General features: G+C 34.2%; 2 protein-coding genes across 2 annotated transcripts in view; one reads left to right on the forward strand and one right to left on the reverse strand.

The window, feature by feature from the left end:
* Positions 1–23,733, reverse strand: part of LOC134722852 (uncharacterized) — a 239,738-nt gene that overhangs the window by 60,766 nt on the left and 155,239 nt on the right. The window lies entirely within an intron of this gene.
* On the forward strand, positions 8,605–10,560 carry LOC134722240 (E3 ubiquitin-protein ligase TRIM33-like). The gene has a single exon (XM_063585851.1). The coding sequence runs from the start codon at positions 8,605–8,607 to the stop codon at positions 10,558–10,560; it is 1,956 nt and encodes a 651-aa protein (XP_063441921.1).

The raw sequence follows: 23,733 nt of genomic DNA on the forward strand, positions 1-23,733 counted from the left end.
AGGTCATTATCGCTGTCGCAGTCAATACCACTGTCCTACGGGCAGTCCATGTATCACGATAATGACGAGTTTTTCAAGAACTATTATGTTTATTTCATTGAGAAACCATGTTTTTGAACATTCTCATAAATTCAAAACGCTTAAAGCGAACTCGAGAAGTTGTACGATTTCTATAGCAAAGTGTGAAGACCAGTCGTAGTAATACTGCCATTTAAGTATTTAGATTCTTAATTAAGTTCTCTTTAATTCTACTTTAACGAAAAAATGTAATAAACAATTCAACAACTTAAATGTAATATTAAAAACAGGAACATGCTTTATAAAAGGTACATCTTTCTAAGCAGAGAAACATTAACAGAGCAACCACGCCCCAACAGTCATTATCAAATCGAAACCACGCCCCAACGGTCAATATCAGACGTAAACCACGCCCCACCTGTCCATATCATGTAAAAGTTCATTAACGACCGGTTTTCTGGTCCATATTGTTCTGTTAATGACCGATGGAATTTATTACTGAAGATTAATGAATGTCATGTGACCCCTTTTTATCCAATAAGAGAATCTTATTCTCAACCGATATGAAATAAAATAATATATAATTATATATAATTTATATATAATATATAATGTAATATGAGGAAGGCGCTACCTTAAATGCCAGCTTTATACTAAGACAATGTCCTATGTATTGATGGTTGTTTGTTGTTTAACGTCCAGTGGCAAATATTTGATGCATGTTCAGAACGAATGTCGAAGGCTACATTAATGTATTGTTTATGTCTAAAAGAAAGTTCAGATGGAAAATGTTTAGGGAACAAACATAGAACTTGAAAAGGCATGAGGGGTTATGCTATTTTTCCTGAAAAAATATTCTGATTCCATAATTGATGAATAAAGAATCTGTTCAAGCAAAGGACAAAAAAAATATTTTGAATCCAGATCTTTACCAAAAATGATTTTATCTATCAGGTATGCAAAATAAATTTAACTTTTATATATCTAAAAACATAAAAACTTCCCAAACCGCACATATGTCAGTTTGTACACAGTATTTTTTTAGGTGATAATTATTATTAAGGTCATATTTGCCAATTTGACTGTTATGATAAACCTTAATACTAGTGTTAAATTTTGACTAAATAATTTTAATTGATATTGCTGAAGGGTTTCGGTAATAAAAATCTGACTCGAATAAAAACCATTTGTATTTCTGATCATCTCAAGTTTGTGAGTTCTACATAAATATCATGTACTATTAAATTCTGAGTCGGTTTTAGGCCATAATTATTATATTTTTAGTTTTGCGAAATTTTTTGACAAAACCAATGGGTAGGAGGACGAAAAAAAAAAACAAAAAAAAACCAGCTGCTGCTGATTTTTTTTTTAATACCAACCGTCAATATCAATTTTTTATTTTTTTTATTTCACCAGGAGATTTTCTACTAGTGTAACAACTATTTTTTCTTTTCTTGACAAAGTTTGAATTGAAAATCAATGTGCAACAGCTTACTAAATCACCAAGAGCATAAATTTAGATTCTTTCATGCAGTTATGAACTTTTTTTGCATGAAAAACACTGGGTCGGAGGAGAAAAAAAATTAAAAATCAATATTTTTACTTTTATTTTTTTTCCTATTTGGCAAAAATTAGGGTAGGAGGGTTCGTAAAACTAAAAATAAAAAAACTACGGCCCAATATGGTTTTATGTCCTTTCTTGCATATATTTGTTTTTGTTTATACATGTACATGATGTAGCTTACTTTTCAAGTTCTGATATGACAGCAAAATAAAATTGAGAATGGAAATGGGAAATACAAGCATGTCAAAAATTTGCTTTCCAGTAATGCTTAATCATGTCATAGTTGTTTTCAAGAAGACACATTTGGTTTTAGACAATAACTTGAGTATAAGATAATGGATCTCCATGAAATTTCACTAGGAGGTTCAATACACAAAAGGAAGATTAGAATTGATTTTGGGGTTATGTACATTATTATTGGGGGTATTTTATTTTTTTATTTTGGGATTTTCTTCCAAAAATTACCTTATTTACATTGATTATACTTATCTAGTATATATATATAGATACAACAAATACTGATTTGGCAGGAGATGCACTTAAAATAGGGTGTTTTTAATATTTTATCTGTAATTTGTGTATTTTTCCTATGATATGTACTTCTTGATAATGTCTCTGTGAGTATCAAGATAAAGAAAATATATTTGGTAAGTATATATTCACAATTGACATGCACCAGTGCGAGGCAAAAAGGATCTTCTTTCCCTTTAATTCCAAATATTGCACAAGTTTTTTTTCTCTCACAAAAACACATGAGTGGTAAATAAAACACTTGTCATTGTTTGACACTTTCAGCAATAAAAATTTAGTTTAGCCCGTTTAAATGTTTCACTGATTGTATGAAAATTATAACAGAAAATGTACAAAACTCTTGATAAAATTGCATTATCTGCAGATTTATTGATAACTTTCCTCAAGATATATTCACAAGGACATAGAACTAACATATTGTATTGAAATTGAAAGGGGGGATTCCAGGGGTCAGAACCCCCCTTTTTTTGGCCAATCAATGCATTTGAATGATGGGCCCCCCTCCCCCCTTTGTCCTGTGTTGGGAACCCCCTTTTTAAAAATTGCTGGATCCGCCCCTGTATTGTCCATGCTATTCTGATCTGAGTTTTTATTCATACATACATGTATACTGGCATGGCTGGTGCTGTTTCAAGTTGTCTTCTTTTTCGGTTTCTTCAGAAGTATTTGTTTAACCTGTTCGGTCACTATGAAGTGTTACAATTCTTATTTAGACGCAACACATAAATAGTGACCAAAAAGGTACTGCTTTCACATGAGAGAAGCTACAAAAAAAATTAAATGTACACATTTTCAATATTTTTGTAGGACTTATTATCATATGAAATTAAGGAGATATGTAGTTAGAGACTTCTGCTGAATAGAAATATTTGGGTCTACCTGCTACCTGTTTTCAAATTACTTAATTAGTCCATATTGAAGTTTAAAGGATCCAAAATTAAAATATGTTTGATTTCAACTGACAAAAACACATCAAAAGTTTAGGTAATGTAGGATAAAAAACTTAATTCAGATAGTTTTATTTACTGACCCCCTATCCCCCCTCTTAACTTAATTTGGTAAAAATTGATTGACCCATATGGATATATGTAAAATCAATGTAGGTTAAACAAAACTTGCAGCAAGTTTAACCCCCCACCCCCAAACTATTTGAATTCAGTTTTTTATCCTTCATTGATCTTTTGATGTCGACTCCCTTATATGCTCAATATACATCTGCGGTCGTATCAGGCTGTGCATGGCAAAGCATTTAATTGCCTTTAAGTTTGTACTTTTTTGTTTGTTTTGGTCATGAAAATAAATTTGCAGTTCTGTTGTGAAGTTGCTTACATGAAAGTACACAAATTGCATCTATATTGTGAGTTTTTTTCACCAACTTTTTCTATGAACCAGACAAAAGTTTAGTTTGTGCTTATTTTTTTAGAATATCCTTGTTTACAATATAGTTACATGGTCACCAATTTAATTTTGAGTTCATCCAGAGTCATAGAAAAATGGGTTTCAACTGACCTCCAAACATTCCATGATTCTGTAATGAGGTCATAACCCAAATTTCATACATCATTACATTTGATTTCAAATCCTTAAAACTGGAATTAAACAAATATTTTGTTTTATTAATTTATTTCTTCAAATATTTCAATAAATTTGACATTATACCATGCTTAAACTTTATGTTTTGAAGAAAAGGATGCTGGTAACAAATTTAATTTACTCATTTTAAGAAGATGATAATTAGATAACTTCACATGGTGAAAGAAAACTTGTAAGATTTCCAGGTTTTTTTGTTGAATAGGTGCAATTTTAGTTACTGAGACAGAGTACAGTTTTGGTACTGTAATGTTATATAACCATAAGTGTGTATTATAGCTAAATAGGTTCAAATGTGAACCTGATAGTGATATAGTGATAAAGTACTTGGTAGAGTGAAAATGTTTTTTGATCAGGTTTAAACTGATGCATAAAATATACAGGTGACTGTTGCAGCTTGAATGTTTAAGGATGTAGCCCACAAATATGATAATCTCCAAAGTAATGTATGCCCTGTACATGTATGTTTCCATCTCCTGGGACTGTATCTATTAAAGGGATCTATGTGACATAATCAGTGAAAAGATTTGTTGAGAGTTTGCCAAAGGAAGTTATGAAAAAAACCCAGACAGATTGTGAATTAGGGGGGGGGGGGGGGTAATCATTAGTTTTGAATTAGTCTGTGGGTTTCATGACTTACCGTGATCAACAGTATAACCAACGTCATTATCACTGTTCTTTGGTATGGGGAATTATGTGGCAGGTGAACATAAGTAGTCATGGTCAACCACAACCGGTGCACTGGAGTCTACCTCGCATGCCGCATGGCCCATTATAAAAAAAAATCCGAAATGTATTACTTGCAGAGTTTTTTACTGTGTTCCCATGACTGGACGGAACTTTTACACTAAATATGTTATCGTTTACTATGTTTTTGTGACTTTTAAACGCAGTACCTGTTATTATTTAGGTGATTTGTTTTGACCTCACTGATAATGGAATGTTGTAGCAGACGAAACATGGCGTCAGATGTTGTTGTCCTATCTTCGGTAATTTCCGTGGTACGATAAAATTTAAATAAACTACAAAAGTTACCAAAATTTCTGAATTCTTGTTTTTGCAAACAAATAAAAATTCATGACGTAATTAACATCGAAATTATTCCGATCTGTCCCGTTTTTTCAAGATCGCGCTGAAACGAGAATTTTGGCAGCCATTAAAAAAAAAAAATCGTACGAGATTTAACGAGAGTGACGAAACTTTTCAGATGGGTCGTCTAGCAAGAGTTATCGTTCTTTGTCCCAAAACGATGCTTCTACCATAAGTGCCAGCATAGCTGGCATAATAAACTAATATGAGGCAGGCACAACCTGTGAATGGGGACGTCTGTATGTATATTTTTTTTTTACTTTAAACATGTTAATAAAGGATACGGAAATACCGTAACGTTCCCGATTTTGGTTCTGTTGTTAGGGATTTAGCTGTGACGTTCTTTAAGTTATGACGTCATATTCAATGTAAACAAAAGAAACCCTTCCATCATATCAAACAATTATTAAAATTGAATTTGAATTGAGATCCAATCTTATGTTTTACTAGACTGGTAAATATAAAAAAAAAATCAAAGTCTCATGCAAACAAGACAGATTTCTGCGCAAATGCGGGAAAACCGGAACAGGAACTAGATCTGAAAAAAACGTTAACGATTTTGAGTTCATTAGTACAATGAAAAATTCGGGAAATTTTCCCGATTTTTTTTTTTAATTGATATATAATATGTATATATAATTATATATAATTATGTCACTCTTTTCACATAAAAATCTTACGTAAACTTTGATTGTAATTTATAGTGAAATTTGTTTGTCAATATAATACTTCCATGGTATGACTTACAAGAATTTTACTATCAAACTAAATTAAAGGATTTTTTGTGGGATCACTGGTGGTCTTATGATGAGATAGGGTTGTTGATTTAAAGTCTGGGGGATTTTAGCGTCTTTGACCTACTTTATCTTATTATTCGGATACTTGCTATTATCTTCTCCGAGTTCAACAGGAACAATAGAATGATCTAGAATAGAACCCAGATGGGACCAAAAAGTAAGGTTGATATAACCAAACAACCCGGATGTTGAACCAGTTACCATGGTTTCGAACCACAGAACCCGGATAGAACCAATGTTCAGAACCTAAAAACCCAGATGGAATCAAGGTTTAGCACCAGAGTGCCCGGATAGAACCGAATTCCATTCGGAATTCTCATGACTTTTTATACCTTCAACATATTTTCCAAATCATTTATTTATTTAGTATATTTATATGTAATATAATTTATATATAACTTATATATAATTTATATATAATTATGTATAATTTAAATATAATATATATAATTTTATATAATTTATATATAATATAAATAATTATATATAATTTATATATAATATATATAATTATATATAATTATGTGACTCTTTTCACATAAAAATCTTACGTAAACTTTGATTGCAATTTATAGTGAAATTTGTACGACTTACACGAATTTTAGTTAACTCTCAGACTATATATAGGGATTTTTTGTGGGATCACTGGTGGTCTTTTGATGAGATATGGTTGTTGATTTAAAGTCAAGGGATGTAAATTCGAGCGCTGGAGATTTAAAATTTATAGCGCTGGACTTTGCATTTGCAGCGCTAGACACACTTCTATTCACCTACACCGCTGTACTTGATATCGACAACGCTCTACTTCACATTTGTAACCGGATTTTTGTGACAAAAATGTCGGTTATTGATTTGGAGATATACGGTGGGTGGTCGGGCGGCCGGGCCGGCAACAGCCAATAGTCGTCCGTGCATTTACTCATGAACGATTCAACCAAGGCTTTTAAAATTTAAATTTATTGTTATTGACAAAAAAAGGAGGTCAAGTGCAATAATGCAGTTACGGTTCTTGAAAGATTGAAAATGGCGTTTACAGTCCTGTCCGTGTTTTTACTCATAATATGTTCTACCAAAGCTTTGAAAATTTTAACATTTTGCTATTGATGACAAATTGAGGTCAAGTTCATTAATGACGATTTGGACTTTTACCGTTTAGGAGTAATGGTATTTGAAAGATTGAAAATGGCGTTTCCATCGTGACCGTGCATTTACTCATGAGCTTTTCAACCAACTCTTTTAAAATTTTAAGATGTTGTAACTGATGACAATATCAAGATCAATTTGAATCAAAGCGATTTTCACTTTTTCTGTTAAGGAGTTATGGTTCTTGAAAGATGGAAAAATTGTGTTTTCAGTCATGTTGTTGCATTTACTTATGAACCATTCAACCAATTTTAATATGTTGTTACTGATGACAAAATGGTGGTCAAATTTGTGATGACGATATTCACTTTCACCGTTCATCGGTTATGGTCCTTGTGATATTGAAAAATGCCAGGACACAAATAAATGTTAATAAATCTGGTTTACTGTCGCTCTGATAGCCTCTTGTTATCACAAGACTTAAGATATGCTGCGCTTAACCTTAAATTTATGGTCTTTGAACTACATCCACTTCATTTGATCTTTGGTGGTGGCTAGTTGTCTAATTGACAATCATACATTTTTGTACCACATTTCCATATCTTATTAATATAGTGTACGTCAAGTTTCTGCAAAATGCTTTAAACAAAACATCCTGTGGTATTTCACACGAAATTATATGACTTCTGCCATTACATTTGTTAACCATATCGAGCTTCGGCATCATGTTGCACCATTTTTATTTCTTGTACTTTATGTATACATGTACAATCCCGATCATCTATTACAGATTTTGCAACTACATGTACACGAATAAGCAGTATGCACAAAATGAGATGTATAGGGAATGAAATTGCCAAAGCGGGGTATATGTCACATAGTGGTGGTCGAATGACCCGTGAAATATTATGATTAATTGCACGATGAACATACTCATTGCGTTACGTACAAAATTGTAGTAAGAACATAAGCTCGATGAACCCAACTGTTTCTTTTATTTCATAAATATTTAAAAAAAAATTACATCTCTTTTTTCAGCTTTCAGCTCATGTAATTGTATATAGATATAGGAAGATGTGGTGTGAGTGCCAATGAGACAACTCTCCATCCAAATAACAATTTAAAAAGTAAACCATTACAGGTTAAAATACGGCCTGCAACACGGAGCCTTGGCTCACACCGAACAACAAGCTATAAAGGGCCCCAAAATTACTAGTGTAAAACTATTCAAACGGGAAAACCAACGGTATAATGTTCACTTTTATACAATCTTTATGAAATAGAAGAAGTGTGCACGACATGAAGCTTAAAACAAGCTCGGTGTCATGTTATATTCTGTATTTTCTATTTTGTATATCATTTAATTTAATATAAATAAAATAAAAATGAATGATTAATGCATTATCAAATCATTCAAAAAAGATTTCCTAGTAATTAATATTATGCGATATTTTGTTATGCGATAAAATGATAAACTTTAATTTATATCAAACTGGTTATCTCTTTAAGTTCAAAGTAATTAGAAATGATATACTATGGTCGATATATAAACTTTCACAATTCAAACGTGTATGTATTTACATTACACGAATATCAATACCAGATAAATTTGCTTTTAAAAGAAATATTTCAAATGGTTCAATACAACTATTGAAAATATACTATTAATTTTATGTAAACTTTTCACTTGATAAAAGTTTAAAGGAAACGCTGTTCCGATCAATTATTTTCTATGGTTAATGTATTTAAGTGATAGTTGTCCCGTTGTTTTGTCTTTGTATGCATACAAATAAACATTAAAATATATGCCAAACTGAACATAACTTAAATTTCTTATAGAGCGAATGCACTTTTGTTGTAAAATTACCAATCTATCTTTCAAACTTATTCGAAGTCGAATAGGATATTTTGAATTTGATATATATTGAAAAGATGGGTGTAAAACTTAAACGACGGGATATAGTAAAATTAGTGACTTGTAAGATATGTGAACGCTCAATGACTAAACCGAAATGTTTGAATTGTATGCATTCATTTTGTGAGCCGTGTTTATCCGCATATATTATCAAGCTAGTAGAGAGCGAGGGTAAATCTTTACAATGTTTTAAATGTCCGTCTTGCCAAGCAGATAATAAAATTCCCAATACGTCATTGCCAATCGAATCTTGGGTACGTTTATTTTCACCAAGTGCAATCGTTACTTTTTTCTTGGAGAAAATGTCTTTGGAAAATTCTCAGAAGTGTGATCCTTGTAAGCGAGGTGACAACACGCTGGATGCTACGTCATGGTGCAAAGATTGCGGTGAAGCTCTGTGCGAGAACTGTGCAAGTTATCACACTAAAGTCAAAATGCTGATGGATCATACAATTGTAACATTAGATGAAATGCGAAAACAACCAAAACAGATTTCTGACACTGACGAATTGTGCTCCCAACATGGAGGAAAATACGTGGAAGCGTTTTGTGACGACCATGATGATATATGCTGCGTCGAGTGCATTACAGAAAATCACAGGCAGTGCAAAACGGTCCGTACTTTAGAACAAGCTTCTCTTGGTATCAAAACAAAATTGGACCCGTTAGTTTTTAGAATGAATGAATTAGAAAAACAAGCTGTTTCCGTTGTTGAAGACAGAAAAACCAACATGGACGACATTTTGAAACAAAAGGAAGACATTCTTACTGAGGTAAATAAAACAAGGACAGACATGCAAAGTTACTTTGAAACACTAGAAACAAAACTTAAGGAAGAAATAACACAAACACATGAGTCGTTGTCCGAAGAACTTCAATTACAGGCTCAAAATTTCGAACATATATTTAACAATTGCGATAATGGAAAAAGAGTTCTTACTGCCTCCGTAGATTATGGATCTGACAGAGATATCTTCTTAACTGCTTTTAAACTCAGAAAACAATGTGAACGTCATGAAATTTACATCAGATCACAAAGTGAGAACATTTTACGCCATGACTATAGCTTACATATGAATGAAATAATCAAAACATTCACGGATCAAATTAAAAGCATGGGAAACGTATCAATAGAGCAAAAACCAACCAACATAGTACCTTCATTCTACAAAGACATGAATGTTTCAGTTATTGCAAACATGTCGGGTAAATCTTGGTCTGATACTGGCCATTGTTGGTTTACCGGTGGAATATTCTTACAAGGTGGTTTAATCGTAATGGCGGATTACCGCAACCGGAAGTTAAAGTGCTTCAATACGACTTATACGATGACAAATGAGTTAGTTCTAGAGGACAATCCATGGGACGTATGTTTTCTAGAAAGTGATGATTTAGAAGGTGACACTATGCTGGTAACATTTCCAAATGATTCAAATGCGAAAGTCGTGAAGATAGATAGTGGAGGGAAGATGGTTCTACAAGATGACGAGTATGAAATTGGCAGTGGTGGACATGGCTTACATAGAAATGGGGATCGGATATATATAGCTTGTTCAAATGAGATTAGGATGCTAAGTTTGAAAACAAAATCTATTTCGACTATGCCTGTGGGAAATCGAGGAGCGAGATATGTGCTTAGTACAAAGGCATCAAGCATTTGTTATTCTACAAAGGCATCCGTCACATGTCATGATAAGAAAGGGCAAGAACTATTTCGATATAAAGACCCGGAACTTCGTTCTCCACGTGGGATAGCAGAAGACGCAGAGGGAAATATTTATGTTTGTGGAATTGATTCAAATAATGTGCACCAGCTACTTCCAGACGGTACATTTGTCAAAATTGCTCTGTCTGGCAAGGATGATTTAAACAATCCGTATGCAATTCTATTCCAACAAAATAGCACACGATTTATTGTCACTCAAATGGACTCCGATATAGTCAAAGTTTACGAACTTATCACTATGTGGTAGACATACGTTAGTCTATGATAAGATTGTGCGTAACACGTTTTTCGATGGTCATCCACGTTTTCCTTTGTTGACGTTTCAAGAGTATATAATAATGAATGTTTTTTTGTGTAAAGATTTACTGAAACATTTCCACATGTATAATAAATAACCGTATTCATATCATCAACCATGTGACAACTTATTTTTGTTAACGTGAATGAGAAACCTTCATTCTCTTAAAATGAAAACATTTACATATTGATACAAAAATAGAATAGCTAATAACAAAATTCAAATATAGAAAAATATTCAACGTGAAACCGAACAACACAATAATTCAAGAATGTGCGAAGTGCATGAGTTATTTGTCAGTGTTGTTCGGTTACGAAATTTTTAAAAAGAGATTCCTGTTACAATATACATATTAATATTACACCAGAATTACAATTCAATTCATCAGCAATATTATACTATTGCAAGATTTAAGAGGCGTATAACACACTTAAAACTATTATTCATACAAACATATAAACATTTAAAGAAATATAAACTATGAATTTAAAATTACTGAAATCTGAGATATTTATAATTTATGCTTTACTGGGATATCATTTTGAACAGGAGTTGTTTATCCTAGTCCATAGCATGAATAATTAAGCAAAAGTTAAAATATATATTAAACTATGTTTGGCGCAACATGTAGATTATGCCTGCATAGATTGTTGAATAGATTAATAACAAGCATAATTTAAAAACTTTGTATAATTCATTTAATATGATTCTTTTGATGACTAATAGGCAAACGTTACTTTCCTTATTGTTTATAGCAGATTGAGGTCAATTTAACAACAACCTTTTTTTCTTCTTCAAAAGTGTCTGGAAATATTAAAAGAAGGTATAAACTTTGATAAACGAAATGTTTACCTTTCTTAGATACGACGGTTTTGAAATATGTGTACAATGTAACACCCCTTATGTCCAACCTACGTATCAAGATTATGTCACAATAGTAATATATCAATGTGTCAATGATCGACAGGATTTTGTAATTCTTTAATGTATCAATGAGTCAATGGTCGACTGGATGCTGATAGTTCTTAAGTCTATCAATCTGTGAATGACCGACAGGAAACTGTAAGTCCTTCAGTCTATCAATGTGTCAATAATCGACAGGGGGCTGTAAGTCCTTTAGTTTATCAATGTGTCAATGATCAACAGGGTGCTGTACGTCCTTTAGTCTATCAATGCATCAATGGCGGCCAAGGTGCTGTAAGTCTTTACGTCTATCAATGTGTCAATGATCGACCGGACGTTGTAAGTCCTTTAGTCTCTCAATGTGTCAATGATCGACGGGACGTTGTAAGTCCTTTAGTCTATCAATGAATCAATGGTCGACAGGGTGCTGCAAGTCCTACAGTCTATCAATGTGTCAATGGTCGACAGAGTGCTGCAAGTTCGTCAGTCCAGCAATGTGTCAATTGTCAACAGGGTTCTGTAAGTCCTTAATGTATCAACGTGTCAGTGGTCGACAAGGTGTTGTAAGTTTTTCAGTCTATAAATGTGTCACTGATTGACAGAATACTGTAAGTCCTTAAGTCTACCAATGCGTCAATGATCGACATGATGCTGTACGTCCTAAAGTCTATCAATGTGTCAATGATCGACAGACAGGATGCTCTACGTCCTTAAGTCTATCAATGTGTCAATGATCGACAGGGTGATGTAAGTCCTTCAGTCTATAAATGTGTCAATGATCGACAGGGTGATGTAATTTCCTTAAGTCTATCAATGTGTCAATGGTCGACATAGATGGTGCTGTACGTCCTTAAGTCCATCAATGTGTCCATGATTGACAGACAGGGTGCTGTACGTCCTTAAGTCTATCAATGTGTCAATGATCGACAGGGTGATTTAAGTCCTTAAGTCTATCAATACGTCAATGATCGACAGGGTGCTGTACGTCCTTCAGTCTATCAATGCGTCAATGATCGACAGGATGCTGTACGTCCTAAAGTCTGTCAATGTATCAATAATCGACAGACAGGGTGCTGTTCGTCCTTAAGTCTATCAATGTGTCAATGATCGACAGGGTGGTGTAAGTCCTTAAGTCTATCAATGTGTCAATTATCGACAAGGTGCTTTAAGTCTTTCAGTCTATAAATGTGTCATTGATCGACAGGGTGCTGTACGTTCTTAAGTCAATCAATGCGTCAATGATCGACAGGACGTTGTAAGTCCTTAAGTCTATCAAAGTGTCAATGATCGACAGGGTAATGTAAGTCCTTAAGTCTATCAATGCGTCAATGATCGACATGGTCCTGTACGTCCTTTAGTCTATCAATGTGTCAATTATCGACAAGGTGCTTTAAGTCTTTCAGTCTATAAATGTGTCAATTATCGACAGAGTGCTGTACGTCCTTAAGTCTATCAATGTGTCAATGGTCGACAGACAGGGTACTGTACATCCTTAAATCTATCAATGTGTCAATGATCGACTGGGTGCTGTAAGTCCTTCAGTCTTTCAATGTGTCAATGATCGACTGGGTGATGTAAGTCCTTAAGTCTATCAATTTGTCAATGATCGACAGGGTGCTGTACGTGCTTTAGTCTATCTATGTGTCAATGATCGACAGGGTGATTTTAGTCCTTCAGTCTATAAATTTGTCAATGATCAACAGGGTGATGTAATTTCCTTAAGTCTATCAATTTGTCAATGATCGACAAAGTGATGTTACTCCTTCAATCTATCAATGCGTCAATGATCGACAGGGTGATGTGAGTCCTTCAAACCATAAATGATCGACAGGGTGCTGTAAGTCATTTAGTCTATCAATGTGTCTATGATCGACAGGGTGCTTTAAGTCCTTAATGGATCTATGTGTCAACGATCGACAGGGTGCTGTAAGTCATTTAGTCTATCAATGTGTCAATGGTCGACAGGTTGCTGTAAGTCCTTTCGTCGATCAATGGGTAAATGATCGACAGGACTCTGTAAGTCGTTTAGTGTGTCAATGTGTCAATGATCGACAGGGTGCTGTTTTTCCTTTAATCGATCAATATGTAAATGATATACAGGACACTATTAGTCCTTTAGTCTATCAATGTGTCAATGATCGACAGGACGATGTAATTCCTTTAGTTGATCAATGTGTAAATGATTGACAGGACACTATAAATCCTTTTGTCTATCAATGTGTCAATGATCGACAGGACGATGTAATTCCTTTAGTTGGTTAATGTGTAAATGATTGACAGGACACTATAAATCCTTTAGTCTATCAATGTGTCAATGATGGACAGGACGCTGTAAATCCTTAAGTCGATCAATGTGTCAATGATCGACACGACACTATACGTCCTTTAATTTATCAATGTGTCAATGATGGACAGGACGCTGTAAGTTCTTTAGTTGATCAATGTGTCAATGATCGATAGGACACTGTAAGCCCTTTACCCTCAACGTGCCAATGTTCGACATGATCTTGTAAGCCCTTCAGTCTATTAAGGTGTCAATATTCGACAGGCCGCGGTAAGTCCTTATGTCTATCAATGTGTCAATGATTGGCATGACACTGTAAGTCATTTTTTCTATTAATGTGTTAATTATCGACATGACACTGTAAGTCTTTTAGTCTGTCCATTTGTCAAATATCGACAGAACGTTGCAAAACATTGATTCTATCAATGAGTCAATGGTCTACAGAGTGATGTAAGTCCTTTAGTCTATCAATGTGTCAATGGTCGACAGGACGTTGTAAGTCTTTAAGTCTATTGATGTGTCAACGGTCGACAGGACGTTGTAAGTTCTTAAGTCTATCAATGTGTCAATTATCGACAAGACGTTGTAAGTCCTTTAGTTTGTAAATGAGTCAATGGTCGACAGGAAGTTGTAAGTTCTTTAGTCTATCAATGTGCCAATGATCGAGATGGTGCTGTAAGTTCTTGAGTATATTATTGAGTCAATAATCGACAGGACGTTGTAAGTCCTTTAGTCTATCAATGTGTCAATGATTGACAGGGTGATGCAAGTCCTTAAGTCTATCAATGCGTCAATGATCGACACAGTGCTGTACGTCCTTTAGTCTATCAATGTGTCAATTATCGACAAGGTGCTTTAAGTCTTTAAGTCTATAAATGTGTCAATGATCGACAGGGTGCTGTACGTCCTTAAGTCTATCAATTTGTCAATGATCAACAGGATGCTGTACGTCCTTAAGTGTATCAATGTGTCAATGATCGATAGGGTGATTTTAGTCCTTCAGTCTATAAAAGAGGGACGAAAGACACCAAAGGGACAGTCAAACTCGTAAATCTAAAACAAACTGACAACGCCATGGCTAAAAATGAAAAAGACAAACAGAAAAACAATAGTACACATGACACAACATAGAAAACTAAAGAATAAACAACACGAACCCCACCAAAAACTAGGGGTGATCTCAGGTGCTCCGGAAGGGTAAGCAGATCCTGCTCCACATGCGGCACCCGTCGTGTTGCTTATGTGATTACAAATCCGGTTAATAGTCTAATTCGGTAGGTCAAATTCATGAAAGGGAAGGGGATTGTAGTTACGACGTAAGGAACATATCCGATATCATATGTGAAACGGTTATTCCATAACGGTCAACCAACTCGTGATGGCGTCCGTAAAATTTACGAAGGGATGATTTCAACTTCACCATTTGGAACTCTTGGTTTAATAGCTTCCTTGTGAGCAGTAACCCTCTATCAAGAAAATCATGATAGGAAATGCAAGCACGGGAATATCGTATTAATTGGGAGATATATACCCCGTATGCAGGTGCTGCTGGAATGTTGCTACTTAGAAATGGAAAGTTCACAATTGGAAAGCTGAAATCATCTCTTTTTTCGTAAAGTTTTGTCTTCAACCGACCCTCATTGTCAATTTCTAGATGTAAGTCAAGATATGAAGCCGACTTAACTGTATCTGTAGTATCCTTTATCTCCTATTCGATGGGATAGATGCAATCCACATAGTCACCAAATTTTGGATTGTTTAGTGAAAGAACGTCATCTATATAGCGGAAAGTAGAGTTAAAGGATATTGCTAACTTCTTATCTTTCTTCCTAAAAAGTTCCTGCATGAAGTCAGCCTCATAATAATAAAGAAACAAGTCAGCAAGTAGAGGGCACAGTTTGTTCCCATTGGGATGCCAACAGTCTTTTGAAAAACACGTCCTCCGAACGTAACAAATATGTTGTCAATCAAGAAATCAAGCATCTTGATAATATCGGTTTCAGAGAATTTTTTGTTTGAATCAGAATGGTTCTGAATCTATAAATGTGTCAATGATCAACAGGGTGATGTAATTTCCTTAAGTCTATCAATGTGTTTAGATCGACAGGGTGATGTAAGTCCTTCAAACCATAAATGTGTCAATGATCGACAGGGTGATGTTATTTCCTTAAGTCTATCAATGTGTTTAGATCGACAGGGTGATGTAAGTCCTTCAAACCATAAATTTGTCAATGATCGACAAGGTGATGTACGTCCTTCAATCTATCAATGCGTCAATGATCGACAGTGTGATGTAGTTTCCTTAAGTCTATCAATGTGTCAATGATCGACAGACAGGGTGCTGTACGTCCTTAAGTCTATCAATGCCTCAATGATCGACATGGTGCTGTACGTCATTAAGTCTATCAATGTGTCAATTATCGACAAGGTGCTGTAAGTCCTTAAGTCTATAAATGTGTCAATGATCGACAGGATGCTGTACGTCCTTCAATCTATCAATGCGTCAATGATCGACAGGGTGATGTAGTATCCTTAAGTCTATCAATGTGTCAATGATCGACAGACAGGGTGCTGTACGTCCTTAAGTCTATCAATGCGTCAATGATCGACATGGTGCTGTACGTCATTTAGTCTATCAATGTGTCAATTATCGACAAGGTGCTGTAAGTCCTTAAGTCTATAAATGTGTCAATGATCGACAGGATGCTATACGTCCTTAAGTCTATCAATTTGTTAATGATCGACAGGGTGATGTACGTCCTTTAGTCTATCAATGTGTCAATTATCGACAGGGTGCTGTAAGTTTTTTAGCCTATCAATTTGCCAATGATCGACAGGGTGATGTACGTCCTTTAGTCTATCAATGTGTCAACTATCGACAGGGTTCTGTAAGTCTTTTAGTCTATCAATTTGCCAATGATCGACAGACAGGGTGCTGTAAGTCCTTATGTCTATCAATGCGTCAATGATCGACAAGATGCTGAAAGTCCTTAAGTCTATCAATGTGTCAATGATCGACAGGATGCTGTAATGTATTTAGTTTATCAATGTGTCAATGATCGACAGGGTGCTGTAAGTCATTTAGTCTATCAATGTGTCAATTATCGACTGGGTGCTGTTAGTCCTTAATGGATCAATATGTCAACGATCGACAGGGTGCTTTCAGTCATTTAGTCTATCAATGTGTCAATGATCAACAGGACGCTGTACGTCCTTCAGTCTATCAATGTGTCAATGGTCGACAGGTTGCTGTAAATCCTTTCGTCGATCAATGTGTCAATGGTCGACAGGGTGCTGTAAGTCCTTTAGTCGATCAATGTGTAAATGATCGACAGGACGCTGTAAGTCGTTTAGTGTGTCAATGTCTAAAAATACAAGTTATGGGACAAAATTTTTCTTGCCTAGCGGCTCAAGTCCCTCAACTTGTATTTTTCGCAAATACCCCTCCATAACATGATATATCTGTTCAGAATTGATAACAATGATGTTTCTAGAGGGAAATCATGGTTGTTGGGTTTTTTTTTTGGGGGGGGGGGGAAATCATGTTTATATTGAGATTGATACAAATAGCTTTTACTTCTGCTGAATGTGCTGGAATATTTGGTAATATCCTTCTCAAATCATTTGGTAAAAATGGCTATGTGAGCCGTCTGTCATTGTAATAAACTTAGAAATATCCTTTCTGAAACAACTGAGCCAAATGAAACCAAATGATAAATCCCAAGGGAATCGAGGACAAAAATCAATCCGTCAGATGTCCCATTAGAGAGTAAAACTAACCTACAACGTTAGATTTTACATATAGATTAACATATCCAAAATTGAAAGAAGACTGCTTGTACGAGTTTTGCACTTGACTTACGATTTTTACATTTTTTTGTTTGATTGGTTTGGAAACCATTTTATAGTAGTAGAAAGATCGAAATAGCGAGAAAAAGCTTGTCAGCAAAATATGACCTACAAATAAGTTAAATGGCAGAAATTGTCAGTTGACACCTTATATGTGTTATCGCCCATGACTGATTATTTTAACCTTTTACAGTTTTTGTCTATAATCATGAAAAGTACATAGATAAAGATATACATTGAACAGCAAAACATTATCAGTGAGAAAAGATTTACAAATAAGTCAACATAGCCAAAATCATCAGCCAACTCTTTAGATAAAATTGAGAATGGAGACGGGGAAAGTGTCAAAGAGACAACAACCCGAACATAGAACAAACAACAGCAGAAGGTCACCAACAGGTATTCAATTCAGTGAGAAATTTCCGCAACCAGAGGCGACCTTCAGCTGGCCCCCAAACAAATATATATACTAGTTCAGTGCAGTGATAATAAACGCCATACTAAACTCCAAATTGTACACAAGAAACCAAAATTAAAAATAATACAAGACTAACAACTCTTTATAGTATGTTACTCTCCTACTAACCGCGCCTCATTATACGAATTAGCACGTTGCTTAATTACGTTTTAAACTTCAGCAAAATTTGTTGTATGTGTACCGATCGACATTTTTATCAAATAATACATGGTTAAACTTTAAGTTTAAAATTAGCTTGGTCAATTTCTGTGCCATTTGGATTCTTGAGGAGAGTTTTCCATTGGCAACATACCACATCTTCTTCTTTTTTATAGTTGATCTATGTTTCAGTTAATGCGAAAAATCTAAGGTACAGTAACTGAACGATCTGAAATGTTCTAACTCAGTTTTGACAGTGGTGAGAGAGAGAGAATACAGTCTCACGTCTTCAAACTTTTCACAACTGAATCAAAATACTGGTTGTCATTTGTTAATGACTGTCATGGTTGTTTTCTTTTATCCATTGATTGATGATCTTTATTTGAACTATTATTCATATTATTTATAATTGTCTCATTGGCAAGCATACCTAACTTCTTCATATTTTCATATTCGACAGAAATTCATAGTATTCTTCGACAATCAGGTAGTTCCGCAGTATAAATTTCAAGTCCCATTGGAAATATATTTTTACATCACACAGAATTGTCAACCATATAGAAAACTTGAAAGCGGATTCGTTAGGTTTTTTTACTCGCTCTGGATATCTTTTGTTTTACTCTTACTTAAACAGCGTAAAGGGTCAATGTGTTGATTACTGAACTCTGAACCTGTACGAAACAAAGTTAGATAGTATTTCTATTCATCTTCCACATTTTTACATTCACAATCACCGATCGGATGCGAATCACCAGCATTGAACAATTCCTCTCTCAGAATAAACGTATTTGTCCTGTCGGGATGTTATCTTCGTTCAAATGTATAAACGTTGGAATTTGAAGTTGATATAACAATTTAGAAAGAAAGATTTTACAGAAATATGTGATGGTTAGAATGTCTTGTATATATTAGTGCTACATTGGAACATTTTTGTCATATATCATGGTTTATTTGACTTCATCTTCATGGTTCATATGTAAATATATGATTTAGAGTTTGGTCGAATTCTCAGATGCTATTATAGACTACATATATTTATGCAGTTATTGTACTGACTGATTATAGAATACAGGCTGAATATATTAAAGGGACCTTGAAATAAAGAGAATTGCAGGGAAAAAGAGAATACAATGGCAAATTACGAAAGACAAGAACAGACGAACTAGTCATCAAAACATTTATAGTACGCTAAAAAATAATTATAAACTTAACAACACGAACTCCATCACAACATTGGGTTGATAACAGGTGCTTCGGAAAGCTAACCAGATCCTGTTTCACAAATGTTCGACAATGCAATATCATTCGATTATTTCCCGAAGAATCGAAGGCGGGATTGCAGAGGCATCAATGGAAACATATATGTGGTCATCTACAGCGCATATTTATTTCATTTCACCAACTCGTGCAGGCGTACATATTTCCACAGGAATATGTTTTAATTTTACCACTTAACACCGTTGCTTCTATAGAATCATAGTGAGCAGAAACTTATTAGTGAAACCATGGTAGAAAACGCACGCCGTAGACTATCGTATCAACCCAGAGATTTATACAGCACATGTAGGCGCTGCTGCAATATCCCACATTTAAATTAAACGTTCACGTGAGGGAAGCTTTACCATTTTGTTGTTAAGTTTTTTTCTCAACCGATCCTTATTGTTAATTTCTTAAGGATTTGCTTTATTTGTTCTTTAAGAAAAATATGTAAATTAACTAACATAGATTCTAACTGTAGAACAAGTGCCGTTAGTATACAAGACATTTTCTCCCTAAAACCTCAACAAATCAAAATATTAATAAAACCCTGCCACATTGATTTGATATAGAGGACAGGTTTGAATTGGTGTACAAATCTGCAAAAGAAAAGAAACTTTATCCTATCCGTATAAATATTCTGACTCCGAACCTAACCTTGAATTTAAAAGAAAAGAGGTGGTTCACTATGTTTATGTAACAGTCCGCAGGGTAACATATTCTAACCGGATATATCATCCTGACTCCTAGCCTAGCCGAACCTTTTATTTAAAGAACAGTGAATATTTTTCTGTGTTTCATATCTTCGACTGTTTGGTACATATCGATAACTATCAATTAACAGACATTAACAAATAAATATATACATTGAAAATATTGATAAAGGCAATGATACTGTATTTGAGACAAGTTAGTTCGTTTTGGTTAAAGATCACCTGTATTGCGAATATATAACTGAAACATATAATACCATTTGAATTATAACATGTTCTTGGGCATATACACAAACTTACACGTACACACTTTTTCCTTTTATGATTTAGCTTATTAATAATTTTATGCTCGATTACTTACCTTTTAAAAATTCTAAATCCATATTTATGGACGTTCTCATGCACGATATTCGTTACATGGATTTGAGTGCACGAATTTTCTTTTTATATACCCATTATACAGATTTATTTATTATCATAAAAAAAAATCGAAAAAAAAATAAAATATAGAATCCTGGTTTTATGTGTTATCAAGCAAGGGTTTCTCCATCGATGTGTATAAGTGGTCCGGTTTGTTACCTCTTATGGCATAACCCTGTTCACATCCTGGTTTAGAAGAACATTTTAAATGAGCTTATCGCTATATGTATTCTTATCTGGGCAAATAAAACTTTTCAAATCTGTACGAATTAAAAATAAAACTAGGATCGGATAGTATGATGTATATTATATTGATGATTAAGATTCAATTATTTAAAAACGTTGTCTATGAATAGAAAAACTGTAATATAAATTGAAAAAAAACATCCGCTTTTAAATTGCATTGGTAAAAAAAAAAATATTACATTGGTAATGTGCATATTTTTATATAACTAATACTAGTTAGTGAACGTACCATATGAGACCAGATTTAATATCATAATCGTAAATCTTAACTAATGATTAATCGACTATGATTCTACTTACAATGTAGTTAGTTTGTGAAAAATCATTGTGTGATGAATTCTGTACGCTCGGTAATATCATGAACACATAAAATACTAACATTAGGTTTGGTTGTAAGTGTTACATGTCTGTCTAGCAAGTATATTATCTCCTTGATCACATGTGCAAATCCATAGTTTAATGGTAGGTTTCAGAGGTTTGGTCTTTTTCTAAGTTACAATAAACGATATGTCTATATTTGGTTTATGGAATGATGATAATTATAGATGTAAAAAATCTGTCCGTTTTGGTTTATTTGATCTTGAACTCATGGTCATGGATAATTTGTAAAGTTACGTTTATGTAATATTGTAAATATAATCATTTAAGCAGGCGAGAAATTGCAGTTTGTTTCAGACTTCAATAAGCTGGCGAAACTTTATTTAAACAATAATCAAAAGAAAATATTCAGTGCGCGTACTTATTTCATTTTACTGTATTTCACTGATGAAAACATATTAATTTTTACAAGTAAAGGGTTTGGTTAGGTTTAAACCACCATTATCTTCTTCAAGAAATGCAAGTACTAAGTCAGTAATTTGAATGTTGTTTTCCATGCGTTTGATGTGTTTGAGCTTTTGATTTTGCTATTCGGTAAGGGACTTAAATTTACCTTGGAGTTCGTTTTGATTTTTTACTTTTTGCAAATATTAAAATACTGTCTGACGTATTACATTTTCTTATCACCATAAAAACCTAGCTAGTAAAACTGTCCTAGAATGTTCTAAAGTTTTGTCGCAAAATTTTTTACTTTACATATATGGCTTATTCAGTCTGAAATGTATCAGTCTTTGCAGTTATCGTTTACTGCATACAGTCTGGAATAAAATTCTTAAAACATCACTAGAAAAAGAGGGACGAAAGATTCCAGAAGGGCATTTAAACTCATAAATAGAAAATAAACTGACAAAGCCATTGCTAATAAAGAAAAACAAAAACAAACAAGCAGATCCTACATGTGGCGCCCGTCGTGTTGCTAATGATAGCGCGTATAGTCTAATTCGGAACGTCGCATTCCTAAAAGGGGACAAGACTGTATTTACGACATGAAGTACGTCTAAGTCAGTGACAACTCTACAACAGATTTATCAATCGGATCGCCATCAAAGATGGTGATACATGGCTGTGTACATTATGTATATACAACTCGTCTAAACATCAACTCAACAATGTTAGATCTGTAAATTTGCTTTCGCAAATATTTTGTTCATCCCTCGCCGGGATTCGAACCCATGCTACTCTGATATCGTGACACCAAATCGCCTGCACTACAGCCGTCCTGCTAGACCACACGACCACCTGGGCTCTACAATAATAAAACTTTTGGTGGCCTTGTGTAACCTTTCCTCGTCAGTTTTAATCTAGCGTTGTACTATAGTACATGATATAAGGCATGGAGATGGAATTGTTACAGATCAGCTCAATTATCTATAGTAAATGATCCTACAAATTAATGTAAAATACAGTCACAGAAAATAATTATATTTATAAGTACGTCTGAGTAAGTGACAACTCTACAACAGATTTATCCATCGGATCGCCATCAATGATGGTGATACATGGCTGTGTACATTATGTATATACAACTCGTCTAAACATCAACCCAACAATGTTAGATCTGTAAATGTGCTTTCGCAAATTTTTTGTTCTTCCCTCGCCGGGATTCGAACCCATGCTACTGTGATATGTACGAAATTACGAGTATACTATCATCTGTAAAACGGATATTCGATAACGGGCAACCAAATCCTGATTCACGAAGGGATGCTTTCAACTTCTTTGTTTAATAGCTCCCTTTTGAGCATAACCTCTACTACGGAAATCATGCTAGGAAATACAAGCACAGGAACATCGTACTAATTAGAAGATAGCTTAGTTAAACCTTCATGAAATATTATAAAATTCGAGTTGAAGCTTGTTCAAGATCAAGAAATAGATGAAAACAGTGTCATAGAACCAGAAGTAATTCAATAAACCATATTCAAAATTATTGTATAAATATTCTCACCACAACGTGCCTATGTTTTCTATCAGATCTTCTTTGGATTTGGATAAAGAGGTTTATACATGATATAAAACTGCCTGCAAGTTCAGAAAGAGATATAGTTACGATAATGTTGTCAGGTAAATTAAGATTGCATATTTTGCCGTTAATGGGATTCACTTATAGGGTCATGCGTCGGAACTAAACACATTTATTTAAAAACCAGTTGTTGGCATAACACGGGTTTTGTTCTTCTCATATATGTTATGATGATATGATACTAAACCCCTAACGGGAAGGATTGTGCCTGATATACACATGATGAAGTAATAATCTTTCAATCAGTTTAACTGAAGTCTGGAGCTGGCATGTCAGATAACTGCTAGTAGTCTGCTGTTATTCATGTAATATTGTCATTTTGTGTATTTTCTTTGGTACATCTTCTGACAACAGACTCGGATATCTCTTGAAATGAATGTGAATGTGCGTATTGTTATATGTTTACTTTTCTACATTGGCTAGAGGTATAGGG

Source organism: Mytilus trossulus, chromosome 6 (assembly GCF_036588685.1).
Source record: "Mytilus trossulus isolate FHL-02 chromosome 6, PNRI_Mtr1.1.1.hap1, whole genome shotgun sequence".
Lineage (NCBI taxonomy): Eukaryota > Metazoa > Mollusca > Bivalvia > Mytilida > Mytilidae > Mytilus > Mytilus trossulus.